Source organism: Panthera leo, chromosome A2 (genome assembly GCF_018350215.1).
Source record: "Panthera leo isolate Ple1 chromosome A2, P.leo_Ple1_pat1.1, whole genome shotgun sequence".
NCBI lineage: Eukaryota > Metazoa > Chordata > Mammalia > Carnivora > Felidae > Panthera > Panthera leo.
The window spans coordinates 46,796,040-46,810,454 of NC_056680.1; the positions used below are offsets into that span (position 1 = coordinate 46,796,040).

The 14,415-nt window shown below is 44.7% G+C and overlaps 1 protein-coding gene across 2 annotated transcripts in view; it reads left to right on the plus strand.

Annotated features, from left to right (window-relative positions):
* EDEM1 (ER degradation enhancing alpha-mannosidase like protein 1) overlaps nucleotides 1-14,415 on the plus strand; it is a 29,726-nt gene continuing 15,311 nt past the window's right edge. Inside the window, exons 1-5 of one of the 2 annotated variants that reach the window (XM_042930025.1) lie at nucleotides 1-621; nucleotides 7,114-7,186; nucleotides 10,127-10,230; nucleotides 11,469-11,640; nucleotides 12,859-13,042. In XM_042930025.1, coding sequence (XP_042785959.1) covers nucleotides 125-621; nucleotides 7,114-7,186; nucleotides 10,127-10,230; nucleotides 11,469-11,640; nucleotides 12,859-13,042 — 1,030 coding nt within the window. In that variant the 5' untranslated portion in view covers nucleotides 1-124. The remainder of the gene's footprint in view (nucleotides 622-7,113; nucleotides 7,187-10,126; nucleotides 10,231-11,468; nucleotides 11,641-12,858; nucleotides 13,043-14,415) is intronic. The other variant, XM_042930027.1, reaches the window with a different exon arrangement.

The window sequence follows — 14,415 nt, forward strand, 5'->3', positions numbered from 1 at the left end:
TGGTGCGTCACGGGGGAGTTCCTTAAAGGGGAAGTGAGCGGGGCTACGGGCGGGTGCGGGGTGCGGTGGTCCGCGGGGGAGGCCCCCCGCGCTTTAAAATAATGCCCGCGGCGCCCGCGCGACCATGCAATGGCGAGCGCTCGTCCTGGGGCTGGTGCTCCTCCGGCTTGGCCTCCATGGAGTGCTGTGGCTCGTTTTCGGGCTGGGGCCCAGCATGGGCTTCTACCAGCGTTTTCCGCTCAGCTTCGGCTTCCAGCGCCTGAGGGCCCCCGACGGCCCCGTCTCTCCTGCCTTAGGGTCCGCGGGCCCGTCGGGGCCGTCGTGGCTGCAGCCGCCGGTCCCCGGGGCGGCGGCGGGGCGGCGGCGGGCTCCGCGGCGGCCCGGGCCAGGCATGTGCGGCCCGGCCCACTGGGGCTACGTGCTGGGTGGCCGGGGCCGCGGCCCGGACGAGTACGAGAAGCGCTACAGCGGCGCCTTCCCGCCCCAGCTGCGCGCCCAGATGCGCGACCTGGCGCGGGGCATGTTCGTCTTCGGCTACGACAACTACATGGCGCACGCCTTTCCCCAGGACGAGCTCAACCCCATCCACTGCCGCGGCCGAGGGCCGGACCGCGGGGACCCGTGAGTAGCCGGCGCTGGCCCGACGCCCGGGGCCGCGCGCACCACGCGCTTCCTTGCGTCCTCCGGGTTCCCCAAGGGATGCCATAGCGTTTAGGGTCCAGCGGGCCACACCCGCCCACCTGGGGCCTTGGCCCGACCCCCCTGGAGGTCCCCCTGGGCTTGGTGGGGGTGTGGATGGGTCCGTGGCTGTCTTCTTCCTCGATTCTCCCGGAATGTCAGTTACAGCACAGCTGTCCAGCTCAGTCTCTTTTACAGATGGGGAAATTGAGGCTCAGAGACCGGAAGGGACAGTGGCAGTACCAAGGGGTAGCTTCGGGGGCTTTTGACTCTCATCTCCAACTCCTTCTCCAGATGAATATATAATCAAAATGAAATCCCTTGTAAAAACGCAGTTTCGAAACAAGCCCTTATTTCCCCGCACCTGCTCGCATCCCTGGCTTTTCTGTATAAAAATTCGAGAGTTGATTCTGGGAAAGGACTTGTCTAAAGCCAGGTAATGAGTGCGAGGCAGAGCGGGGTTACAACCTTTCTCCTTCATGTACAGGGGCTGCTTCTTAGGCTGAGGATACTTACATGAAAGGGAGAGGGAGGGAGGCAGAGAGGCTATCTAGCTGAGATTTGGGGTCCTGATACGCAGGCTGTGATTCCCTGGCCGCAGAATTGACTGCCACCTTTATCTGTCCCATAAATTCCTCCCCTCTGGTGGCAAGGTTGTCACGGAAGTTCAGCCAGTGTTCCTTTCCACCAGCCTTGTCTGTGGAGGCCAAGCTTCCAGGGTCACTGCTGTTGACATCAGAGTCCAAGAGGACAGCACACTCAGCTGAGGACCTTCCACCTGGAGGGAATGGGTGTGCTTTGTCACTGACCCTGTTAGACCACATTGGTGACTACCTTCCTCTGTGTGGTGAGGGTGGACCAGAGGAGCTGCTCAGTGTCCTGGCCCCACATCCTGGGGGTGGCTTTGTACTTCTGGGGGATGTACTTTCCTTCACCTGGGGAAAACGAGTCCGATCCTTAAGTTCTGAAAAGGAAGCCCGTATACTAAAGGGATTTGAAGGGTTTTAAAAAATGGTTTGTTGTCTCCAAAGTCATATTTTAAATGACAGTTTGAGGAGCATGAGTTTCAGTGATGTAAGGGCACATTCCAGGCTACTTTCAAGGGACTGTGCCTTTCTAAAATTGCAGGAAACTGATGAGTTATTTTTCTTGCTTCACTAGATCAGGCTTTATGCATATAAATATCTTCTATCTTAATTTTTTTTTGGGGAAAAATTTTTCTTAAGTTTTGAAAAAAAATTGCTGAGCCTTTCCAGATGTTTGGAAAGTAATGAGTCGTTTGTTGGTATTTAACTGTACCAGGCTTTATGCCTGTGTATTTTCTGTTAATTTCATTTTTTATTGTTGGAGGAAAAAAAACATTAAAATTTGAAAAAATGAAAAAGCCTAAAACCCCACCAGACATTTAATTTATTTTTCCTTGCCAGCTCCTGCTCATATGCCTACACATTTTTTACATAGTTGAAATCAAAGTGTGTGTACATATTTTGGATCTTGATTGTATTTTCTCGCTAATGCTCATGGTATTACAGGAAGGGAGAGAATGCTTTCAGTAAGTGCCCTTATTCTCTCTCGAAGACTTTTTCCTCAGATTTTCTTTTATGGCAAGGACCTAAGGAAACGGTTTAATGAGTGCTTGTGATCACACTTTCAGTTGGGAATATGGTGGTCTGGAGAGTTAGCTGATGACATTTGGATGCTTTTCTTAACCTTAGGAACCCTTTGGGGAGTTGGAGCCCCTCTCCAACAACGTGACGTGTCGGTTGATTACCCTACTGGGCCCTGTGGTAGTTCCGGGTGGCGTAGGCCTTTGTTTCAGACTAAGTCTGCTGATGAGTGTCTTGGTTTGATTGTGTAGTGGCAGTGTGGGTAAACTGAGGTCAGATTGCTTTGAGACAGATATACTGCTGTTGGAAAGATGGAGTTTGAAATGTCGAGGGGGTGGCATTTGGGAAGGGTCATGCCCAGAGGTTAGTAAACCTTTTGGTTGATAAACCTTTGATGTCTTTGAGGAGATGAAAGAATTCTGGTGTTATGGTGATCTTGAGTAGAACCTCACATTGGCTGCTTCCAAGGAGTGGAAAGGTTAATTTTTTTACTCCCCTTTCTTTAACTTAACTCCTTTCAGACTAGTATTTTCTTTTCTTCTTTTTTAAATCATATATTTTTTTAAAAAAGATTTTATTCTATGCTTTTTATAGCTTATTTATTTATTTTTGAGAGAGAGGGAGAGCGTGAGCAGGGGAGGGGCAAGGAGGGAGGGAGTGAGGGAATCCCAAGTAGGCTCCATGCTGTCAGTGCAGAGCCCAATATGGGGCTCAAACCCATGAACCCTGATATCATGAACTGAGCCGAAATCAAGAGTTGGACGCTCAACCAACTGAGCCACCCAGGCACTCCGAGATTTTTTTTTTTTTTTTTTTTTTTTAAGTAACCTCTGCACCCATCATGGGTTGCAGACTCACAACCTTGAGATCAAGGGTCACATGCTGTACCTACTGAGCCAGCCAGGCACCCCCAGACTAGTATTTTCGAAGAAAGTTTAGAACCAGAGTTTTGGCATTCTGGCTCTGAAACAATAGGATAGTTTATATCCCCCAAGTAAATAACCTGCAATAAAAATTTTTCAGATTTAAAAAAATCAAATGTATTCTAATAATTGTTTTCAAGCGTATTCTAATGATACATTTAAAATATGGAGTGACAAAGCCATTAGAATGTTATGCAAAAAGTACGGAAACAAAATATGGGTGCTCAATGTGTGTATCTTTTCTTTCTAGTCACATTTACCTGAGGCATATCTTGCCCGTCATGTTTAACTATAAATAGGGTGAGGGTTTAACATGAAGTAAATGAAACCCGAACGCTTTAAAATAGAAAATCTTTCTGTTCAGCTACAGATGACTATGCAAAGTCAGTCACTCTCATATCCCCAATTTGGGTTGGAGGATCCAAATTCAGAAGTTTCCTCAAGTGAATTTGAATGTTCTATTTTTTGTAACCTTGTGAATAATAACGATAGTTCTGGCCTTGGGCACGTGACCCTTCTTTGTGTCCTCCCCAGCCAAGTTGCCGTTCAAGTAAAAAAGCAAATCGCCTTTGAATCACCCCAACCAGTATTGGCCCCCAAACCAACCCATTCCTCAGCAGCCAAGCTTAAGATGGCCTCCTCTGCATTCTTCTTTTCTTTCTAGAATCCTGTCCCACTACACAACTCGGACCTAAGACTTTTTCTAGTGACGCCATTGAACTTTGAAGACAATTTTCTTTGATTTACTCGGTTCTCCTTTCAGTTCCTTTTCTTTAAGCTGCTGTTCCACATTTTAACATCACTTGAGAATTATGTATTCACCTTCCTTTCCCTTTGTCTTGTCTTCCCAGATTATCAATCCCTTGACACAGAGACTGTTTCTTGTATTACCTCTGTGTCTACCCAGCACCAGGTATATTTCTGAACAGCTGGTACAGGTTAAGTGTATGTGGGAATTTTTTTTTTTTTTAAACATGTTTGATTTTGTTAGTTACGTCATGAGAAATTTTCTGTCAGAGGTGTAGTTTTCTCCTCTATCTCTGTTTTGGGGTGATAAGAACCTTAAGAATTCACAGTAGGGTGGGATCGCCTGGGTGGCTCAGTCAGTTAAGCGTCTGACTTTGGCTCAGGTCATGCTCTCATGGTTCATGGATTCAAGCCCTGTATCGGGCTCTGTGCTGACAGCTCAGAGCCTGGAGCCTGCATCAGATTCTGTCTCAGTCTCCTTGCTACTCTCCCACTCACACTCTGTCTCTCTCTGTCTCTCTAAAATAAATAAATATTAAAAAAAGTTCACAGTGGGGCAAACGTCATGAACAGTCACACATGGTAAATTAAGTGGAGAGTTTAATTCTGGGTCATCATGGTTCAGCCAGCTGGTTATGTGGAAAGATGTGTACATGTGAGCCTAGTCTTGTACTAGAAGATTGAGTTCTTGGCTTGAGACACTTAGCAGATATGAAGTCAGGCTGGCCATTGGTCAAGAATACCTACAAAGAGCAAGATCACAGTCTTACATACTGGGCTGGCATAAGTGGAATCACAGTAATATGGTGCTGCTAGGCCAAGAGCGTTCTATGGAGTCTACATTTCCCTTCTCACTCCTCTTCCTTTTCTATTTTGGCATATTTTAAAGACTGTATAGCGATTACTCGGTAGAAAATAATTAAAAGTGTTTTAATGAACACCTTAGATTTTTCAGTCAAATCCTTTAGGGGGATTTGTCTGAGTGGAGAGAAGGAACCAACTCCGTTATTCCAAATATTTATTTTCTTTTACTGTGGCATTTCTTATAACTGTTAATTGTTAGTGATTGCTTGGGCACTGTATTGAGAAGTAGGTTGAAATTGGGTCCATTTTAGTTATTAGCCTAAAAGGAAAAGTGCTACAAAACACATGAAGGAGTGCAGTGATCGAAGTTAGTAACACCTTCCACTGACCTGTGTAGGTGGAAAGAGTGGTGTTGGCCCCAGATGAGGGTATAGCTCAGGAGAGGGTGTGTTTCACACACGTAGTTTGGATGCTAAGTGGTGAAGGAACTATTTTCTAATGAGGTGGGTGTTGGAACCCACTCTTTGTTTCTGAGCAGTAGAGCAATGCAGTTAAATATTTAAACCCAACAGGATGTTCTTGAATTGGCAGAATTAAGCACAAGGATCTTCCTGTCTACTTTGACCTTCTCCTCCAACTTTCGACATTTCCTGTATGTTTTCTTGCTGGCACTGCCCTTGAAGTGCTTATTTTTACCCCACGGCTCTCGTCTTTAGAGGACCTTTTGGAATTATATGAACATATTTAGAAAGAATCTACAAATAGAAGAAGCAGGTGCAGTTTTTCAGCCATGTGGTGTGCTGGCCTCGTGGCTTGTAAGGGGCAAGATAACCCTGGTTCCTAGATAGCCCGTTCTGTATGGCTTGTTTTCAAAAGTGTATCTAAAAGTTAGCTCTAAATTCTTTGTCCTAGATTTAGTGGGGTAACAGCATATAACAAAGCAAGTGGAAGGCTCACGTGAGATCAGATGTGAAGTGTGGAAGCTGTGTGTGCCTGCTTCATGTAAGGCCACTGACCCCGACCAGGGCACACTGGAGGGTACATTTTCAGAGAGCGTAGCAAGCTATCCAGGACAGGGGAAGTGAGACCAGGTCCCGTAGGTGTGACTGAGGGAGTAGCTACGGTGGCCTGGGACGTGCTGTAAGATGTCTGAGTTTCGGTGAATCTATTGTCGAAGATGAAACTCGGGCTTTTCACTTTGGTCTTTAATAAATGTAACCTTTTTAAAATTTTTATTAAAAAAATTTTTTAATGTTCATTTTTTGAGAGAGTGCTAGAGTGAGTGAATGCGGGCGAGAGGCAGAGAGCAAGGGAGACACAGAATCTGAAGTAGGCTTCAGGTTTCGAGCTGTCAGCATAGAGCCTGATGTGGGGCTTGAACCCACAAACCATGAGATGACGACCTGAGCTGAAGTGGGATGCTTAACTGACTGAGCCACACAGGTGCCCCAATAAAAGTAACCTTTAAACAGCTGTCCCATTTCTCCTTACTCCAGCCTTTTCAGGCTTCTGCAGTTACTCTCGGGGCTGGTGGGAAGGAGAGAGAAGAATGACTGAAGTCCCTGGAATTTGTCAAGCTGCACTATTTCTCCGTCCTTGCCCTTCCCAGATGTTTTCGTTGTCCTTGTCATCGTTTTCAGTGTTACAAGGAGCAGTCTGAGTGACTGGGGAGCTTTACTTTCCTTGCAGGCCTGAAGGCAGTGTCTTAAGATTGCTCCAGGAAGGGAAATCAGTGTTGACTATGGGGTCAGGAGGAGTGTGGCATACAAGTCCCACCGAGGCTCATCTCCTCAGAATGGGTGGAGGTGATGGGGATTCATTGGTTGAATGAATGATAATGAGAAAATGAGATCAAGAGGTTAATTTATTCCCCCAACCAAAGCACCGTGGTGATAATGGGAATATAACTGAAGGTATTTACTTCTCTTTGTGTGTAACCTGCTGGAGTGTCTGATTTCTATATTTAAGGTCACATGACAGGGTCTTCCTAGTTTCGTTAACAATGATTTTGAAATCAGAGCTTTTTGAAGCTGGTCAGAGAGATGATTTGTGGTGATAAAACTGTGTCTCAGGGCACACGATTCTGGTTCACCGTCTCCTGACTTCCTGTTGCATGTTTCCTCAGTAGCATTAAGGGTGCATCTATTCTGTGAGTTGAGTCTACTTACAGACACCATAGAAAGGGTCACTTGTGAGATGGAAAGACTGTTGCCATACTGATCCACCTGTAATTGGCCCTGAATAAATGAGAGTTTCTAGCAGTTTTAGTTTCTAATGGATGTTTAGTTTTATTGCCCCTTTTCTCTTTTAAAATAAAGTACCTTTGTTTAATTTTAATTTTGTTTCTTTTTCAGTTCAAATCTGAACATCAATGATGTCCTAGGGAATTATTCATTGACTCTTGTTGATGCATTGGATACGCTTGCAGTAAGTGTGTAGGCTTGTTATTATTTTTGTAATTAATTAAGGCATTTTGGAGTTGCATACTCCTAGTTTCCACCATCGAGGGAATTCCAGGAAACCTGATATTCAAAATGTATTCATAGCTTTGATAGCCATTGTTGATTTTAATGACCTTAATGCTGAGAGCAAGAAAAGCATTCAGGGTTAAAGGGACGGAAATGTGATTCCCCTAAAAAAAATGGAGAAGAAAGTATGATTATTTTGAGGGAACATGTTTTTCTCCCAGTTTCCCACTGTTTTATTCCATAAAGGAGCAATGGAGCGTTCCATTAAAGTTGACAGTTACTGTAGTTAAGATTTCAGAAGTAAAAGATAAGCTCAGGGTGGGTAGGGCCCCTGAGATAGCATTCAGCTACTTGGTCCCCTTGTGTGTGTCCTGGGCCCTGGTCCCAGCCCCTGTGTGAGACCCCTAGAAATGCTCTTCTCCTATGTGGGACTCCGTAGTTTGTAGACACTCCCTACTCCACATTTGGGCTGCCAACTTGGGTGCCGCCTTCACCCCCTCATCCCCTGTTTCCTTCGCGGAGTCTAGGGAACTGGAGCTTTTTGAGTGGATCTGCAGAAGCACACTGAAAGCAGGATGGCACTGTGGCATGGTACTTAACCATTGGGCTGTGTCGTGTGCCTGGTCTGCTTCTTGGTTCTTTGCTTCCAAGAGGCTGTCTTCCAGAACAGTATGTTAAAACCTCCTTGATCAAGGTGATTTCACAACCTCTTTGCTCCTCGTCATTGTCCTGCACGGCTTTACCACTAGAGAATTATTACCATAGTCGAGCCCAAATACTGCATTTAACAACGTACTCTTGTCTGTTTGGACGTCCCTGAGAAGAATTTAAAGCCGTCAGGGGTTAGAAGTGGGTCATGCTAGCTAAGTTTGCGTTACAGCTGCCCAGTGTCTTGCTGGCAGAAGAATCACCAGAACATGGGAAGAGCTTGAGTGATTGCTCTGCATCCTCACAGGCCCGGGGTCTGCGGGGACTGTGGGCTTTCATTCTGCCAGGCTGTGATTGCATAGCACTTTTGGTTTCCCAGTCTCTCTGGGGTTCTTGCTGCTGCGCTTCAGTCATCCGTCATCCATGATCACAATGTGCCCAGACAAGTATGCTCAGCCTAATTGGAATTAACTTGCCGCATATACCAGAGGCTGACTCAGACCATAGGCGTTGGTTAAAACAGAGTCCCAAAACTCAGGTATGTTATGAAAGGCATAACATCTCTTCTCCCTGACCCCTCTTTTTTGGCCTGTTGTGTCTTTTTATCCTCCTGCTGTGCTCATTAAGTACAGAGACCTCATCTCTATTACTCATTGTCCTCTCCACACCTCATGTGTCTGATACATAGTAGGAGTGCAAATATGTGTTCAAAGAATGAATTCCTACAAATCCAGCATTTCCCAACACCATTTTCAAGGGTGTTTTCCCTGAAGGAAGAGTTGCTTTCTCAAACGAACTTGAGAAATTCTTCATGCCTGTCCTACTATTGGAGAACCACAACATACACCAGCCTTTCAGAGGCTCTGAGAAGTTCTTCAGTGAAGAAACTGATTTAACTCTTTCTTTCCAACCCACATTTTCTTAAGCCCGAGTGAATGATTTCATAGCCTGCTTACTCTGTTCTGTAGCTGCCTAAAAGGGTAAATTAGAGTATGTAATTGAAAGTCACTGGCTTTCTTCACCATGCTCCACTTGATCTGAGATCGTATCAGCCTCTGCAGGTGCTAACAGATATTGTTGCTGGCGAACATCTGTAAGGAAACAAAGCCACTTCTGTGGTTTTCATTGTAGAATATCCGGTGTTGAGCGTGCTAGCACTTTAGGCTTATTTTTCAGGTGTTACTTCAGTTGAGGGTTTCTTGATCTCTTGCTAACATTTTAAATAGGCTCTAACAGATGTGCTGTGGAAACATTCAGATGATAGCAATCCCCTGACCACTGACTGCAACTTGTGGCATTATTGCATAATCTTTTAAAAAGAAAGAACTAAAAGTCAGGAAAGAAACGCCTCTACTCGATCTGCCTGTTTACAGTGAAATAACAATGAAGAAGGGGCAAAAAGATGAGCTGGACCAATAAATACTGTGAAGTAAGGAACATTTGGAAGAAGTAGTGTCTGGATGAAATTTTTTGTTTTCCCTTTGTGTGTGTGTGTCCTGATGATGTCCTTGTAGTACCAGGATTGTCCTGAATTTTTGAACAGGATGAAACCATTTTGGTTTAGTTAATCTGTAACATTTTATGCCCAATTTGCACTTCCTATAGGAGAGAGCAGCTTAGCATGAGATCATATTCATGCACCCAAAATAGAAATCGTAATTTTAGATCACTCTTTAAAAAGGACATGGAGCTGATTATTTGTTTGTTTGTGTGTTTTGGATGCCACTGGTTTTATGCTGTGCTCCAAAAGATAATGCTTCATGTTCTCAAAGCGTTTAGACATCTGGACAGCAGGCAACAAGTCCATTTTCCCAATGTTTTGGTCTCCCGGGAGCCAAGCCCCAAGCTGCCGATTCATTTGAGGAGCACCGGGAGAGTTATATTTTTGTTTCATCAGTTTTGGAATTTATTTTTACTCATGTTAAGAGTTTTAGGAACTCTGGTGCCTTGCTTGCTAAATCGGATCAGACCGAAGTTTGAGGGAGAGTGGAGTGGGAAAGCGAGGGCTACTCATGGTTCATGAGGAATTACTTCACAGTTTTACCATTCGGAGATAGGATTCTTGAGTTGCCATCTGTCATGGAATATGTTCTAGGAGACAACTGTGCTTTTTCTGCCTTTTGTGTTTCCGCTCCTCCCATGGGTGGTGAAACCCCGTGCAGGCTTTTAGGTGAAGTGGTCCAGCTCCTGCCCTCTCGGAGCCTCGTTCCATTACAAGCTATGGTAATGGTTTGTGTTCCTCTTTTTAAAGATAATGGGAAATTCATCCGAGTTCCAGAAAGCAGTCAAGTTGGTGATCAACACAGTTTCATTTGACAAAGATTCCACCGTGCAAGTCTTTGAGGCCACAATAAGGTAAAATAGTATATAAGATGGATTGAAGACTTCTTTTGTAAGTGCGGAAGGAGAGAAATTCCTGCGAGGATTTCCCTGTGAGATCCAGGTAGAGAGTCGTTGGAGACCTTATGAGCCCTGTGTCCATCTTTCCTCTTCCTTTTGGGCTTTATCAACAGTGGGACCCTTGACATTTCAAAGTAATTACGTTTGGGGCTGAAAAGAAAGACTCACCTAAGCTTTAATGAAGGTGGGAGTTAGGTGTGCTTTTAATGTAGATTTTCACTGTTGCACTTCGTGTCTGTTTTCGTTTCCTTCCTTCGCCGTGTCCTAGGAAAACCCCTACATATTTCTGACGGAAATGAAAGTTTCCCATTTTACCTACCACCCACAGAGGACCGCTGGTTACCATTCGAGTGTATTTCCCCCTTTTCCCTCTTAATGCAACTCCCTCTTCTCTCTCCCTCCCCCGCTCCGTGTTCCACACTCCGATTTGTTTCTTGTCTCTTTTAGGTTGATATGTTGTGACTATTTTACTATTTCATTTAAACTTTTGGAAAATTATATTACTGCACACCATTCTAGATGTATCATTTATTTCAAGTTAAAGTTATAAAAACGTTTGTGCCGAAACACGTCACGATGTACTTGAGATCATCGGAGTGGTATATGAATTCCTGGCTCTTAGGGACGTAGATCTCAGCTGGTGGCTGTCTCCCTCTGAGCAGGTCATTTTCTCCTCCTCACCTTCTTCTCTTCCTCACCTCACATCCTCACCAGAAGTTGGGTGATTTCTGAGCTGTTTGGCAGCCCAAACAGGGAAAGTGACTTAGTATTTGTTGTTTTGCCCTTTTCTGTTTCTTAGATGGTTAATTGTGTTCCCCATGTGAGAGAAATCAAGAGTAATTTATTCATATTGAAAGGTAATGTTTATTCTGAGGACAGCTAATATACTCTCTTCTGATGAGATGGTTGAGACTGCCAGCCATTAGTTTTTACTTTATGTGAGATTATTCTTGGAAGCCCCAGATGAACGGTTCTCTTTCTCCCGGGCAGTAATGTGGTTAACTAAGAATCGGTTATTTATTATTAGGGCTGAAAAGAACTTCAAGAAACCATTAAATTCAGTCTCTCTGATTCTTGGCCGCTCTGAATTCACGAGGGATTTGAGGCTGCTTCTGTCCCTTGGAACTGGATTGTGTGCATTGACGAGCAACATGATTTTATTATTTTTGTGTTCCTGTCATCTTGTCTTCTAGGGTCCTAGGAAGCCTCCTTTCTGCCCACAGAATAATAACTGACTCCAAGCAGCCCTTTGGTGACATGACGATTAAGGATTATGATAATGAATTGTTGCACATGGCTCATGACCTGGCTGTGCGGCTCCTCCCTGCTTTTGAAAACACCAAGACAGGAATCCCCTATCCTCGGGTAGGTAGACTAGTTTGATGTTTCAGCATCTTCCTGAATTGAAACTCTTTTTTAAAAAAAAAAAAAATTTTACGTTTATTTATTTTTGAGAGAAAGGGAGAGACAGAGCATGAGCAGGGGAGGGGCCGAGGGAGAGGAAGACACAGAATCTGAAACAGGCTTCCGGCTCCGAGCTGTCAGCACAGAGGCCGATGCGGCACTCGAACTCATAGGCCGCGAGATCATGACCTGAGCCGAAGTCGGACGCTCAGCCGACTGAGCCACCCAGGCGCCCCTAAAACTCTCTTTTGATTATTTTATTTGGAGAAAGGAGGGAGGTGATGCGGAAGAGGAAAGCTGTGTCCTAGAGAGAATTTGGCCCTAAATGCGATGTAAATGTTTTCTAGTTTGTTCAGCATTTACTGAGCACCTACCGTGTGCCAGGCACACAGTGACATACCTGATCTTTCTCTTAAAGAACTTAATGTTCCTGTGCTCAGTGTTCTTAAATTCTTCTGCATGTGAGGTTTATATCCCCTGCTACAGAATAGCATGGGGAATTTGTCTTTCTTTCTGACTTGAGTACATGTCCCCAAAGACTCTGATGTGTATATTGTAAGGATCCTGGTGAATGTTCTTTGGAGTGCTTCACATGGATCTTTCAAATAAAAGCCTGCACAGCCCAACAAGTTAGCTGCTGATTTACATGCAAGATCTGGAATGAGATTATATGCTTGTGGCACCCGATTTGCTGAGCCCAGAACTCCCTTGGGAATTGAGTCAGCCTTTGACGTAACCAGCAGAGAATTGCCAGACCACAGAGCCTCAGGGATGAAACAGGCTGTCACATTCTCCCTGTGTCTCCTTTCTCTTCCAGTCTGCAATTTGTTTATGTTTGCTGAGCAGGGGTGAGTTCCTAGTAGGTCACTTAAACTTGGTAAGGGGTTCCACAGCAGAGCTTTGTTTCTAATGCCAAAGCCTGGTGCCCTGTAACCATGAAGAGAACCCACTGGAAAGAGACGGGTTAGTGAATAGCATTGTGACGATGCCCCTAAGACTTACTAAAACAAGGTAGTGGTGTTCTTATGGTCTTGTAGGTGTGACATGGAAAGTGGTGAGCTGAGTCACACTGCAACAAGTTTGGGTCATTGGTGGAGTCTGGTGGCTGGGACCTGGCCTTCTGGCCCTTGAGGGTTCCTCAAGTTTTGCCACAAATCCTTTGTCTCTTCCTGTCCCCAGGTGAACCTGAAGACTGGCGTTCCTCCTGACAGCAATAATGAGACCTGCACCGCAGGAGCCGGTTCCCTCCTGGTGGAATTTGGGATTCTGAGCCGACTCCTGGGGGATTCTACATTTGAGTGGGTGGCCAGACGTGCTGTGAAAGCCCTTTGGAACCTGCGGAGCAATGATACAGGATTATTAGGTGTGGTGGCACCTTCTCAGGCCATTGGGACTGTGTACCTACGACCCCCTTTCCTTCCCTCTTCTCTGGGGCTCTCTCCCCTCTCCACTCCTTCTGTCTTGCACCACGAATCTGACAAATGACTCCTCAGAAAGACCGGCCCTCTGTGTCTGCTGTATCGGTTTCTCTGTGGCACTTTCTGCTTAGAGGGAGGCTGTAACATTCAATGGGAAAGAATCATGCTTTTGCTGTTTGAGGGTTCCCTTCTGATTTGAATCCTTTGGCAATTCCACTTGAAGATAATTGTTAATGGAAATGCTGTAAGAACTGCCTCTAAGGCAGATTATATTGTTTCAATCTAAATAGAGGGATTTAGAGTTACTGGTAGAGTGGCTTTCTCCTTTAAAAAAAAATCTAGGCACATGGTAGGAGGTTGAAAGGCCAGATTAAACCTATATTAGGTGTTTTGGTTTTTTTTTTTTCCTCCTTTGTGAATGTTTGGTCAAGATGTTATTTGAAAAATTATGGGGCCGCCTGGCTGGCTCAGTTTGTTGAGCATCTGACCCTTGATTTTGGCTCAGGTCATGATCTTACAGGCTGGGGAGTTTGAGTTCCACTTTGGGTTCCTTGCTGACAGTGTGGAGCCTGCTCGGGGTTCGTTTTCTCTTTCTCTCTCTCCCCTTCTCCTTCCCCCTTCCCTTCCCCCACTCATGCTCGCATTTGTGCATGCACACACTCTCAAAATAAGTAAATAAACTTAAAAAAAAATTATTATAGTGGTGCCTTAGTAGAGTGTGTGACTTGATCTCAAGGTTGTAGGTTTGAGCCCCACGTTTGGTGTAGAGATTATTTAACAATAAAATCTTTAAAAAAATTATTATGGAACATTTCAAACATGCTGTCATAGGGAGAAAGTGTAATGAATTATAATTACCTATGGACTCATCATTCATTCTCAGTAAGTAATAGTTCTTGCTAATTCAATATTTTATTTTAAACTGTCTTATACTGAGAATATTTGTTTGTGTCATTGAGAAGTAACTTGATTGCTTCTCCTAGAGCCATGCAATGTCATTCCAAGAGCACTACTTTTTATTTTTATTTATTCCCTCAACCTTTTTTAAATTTCAATTTTAGTTAACATGCAGTGCAATATTGCTTTTAGGAGTAGAATTCAGTGACTCATCACTTACATAGAACACCCTGTGCTCATCATAAGTGCCCTCCTTAGTGTCCATCACCCAATTAGCCCATCCCTTACCTACTTCCGTGCAGCAATCCTCAGTTGGTTCTCTGTATTTAAGAGTCTCTTGTGGTTTGTCTCCCTCTCTTCTCTCCCTGCCCTTGCCATATGTTCATCTGTTTTGTTTCTTGAATTCCACTATGAGTGAAAT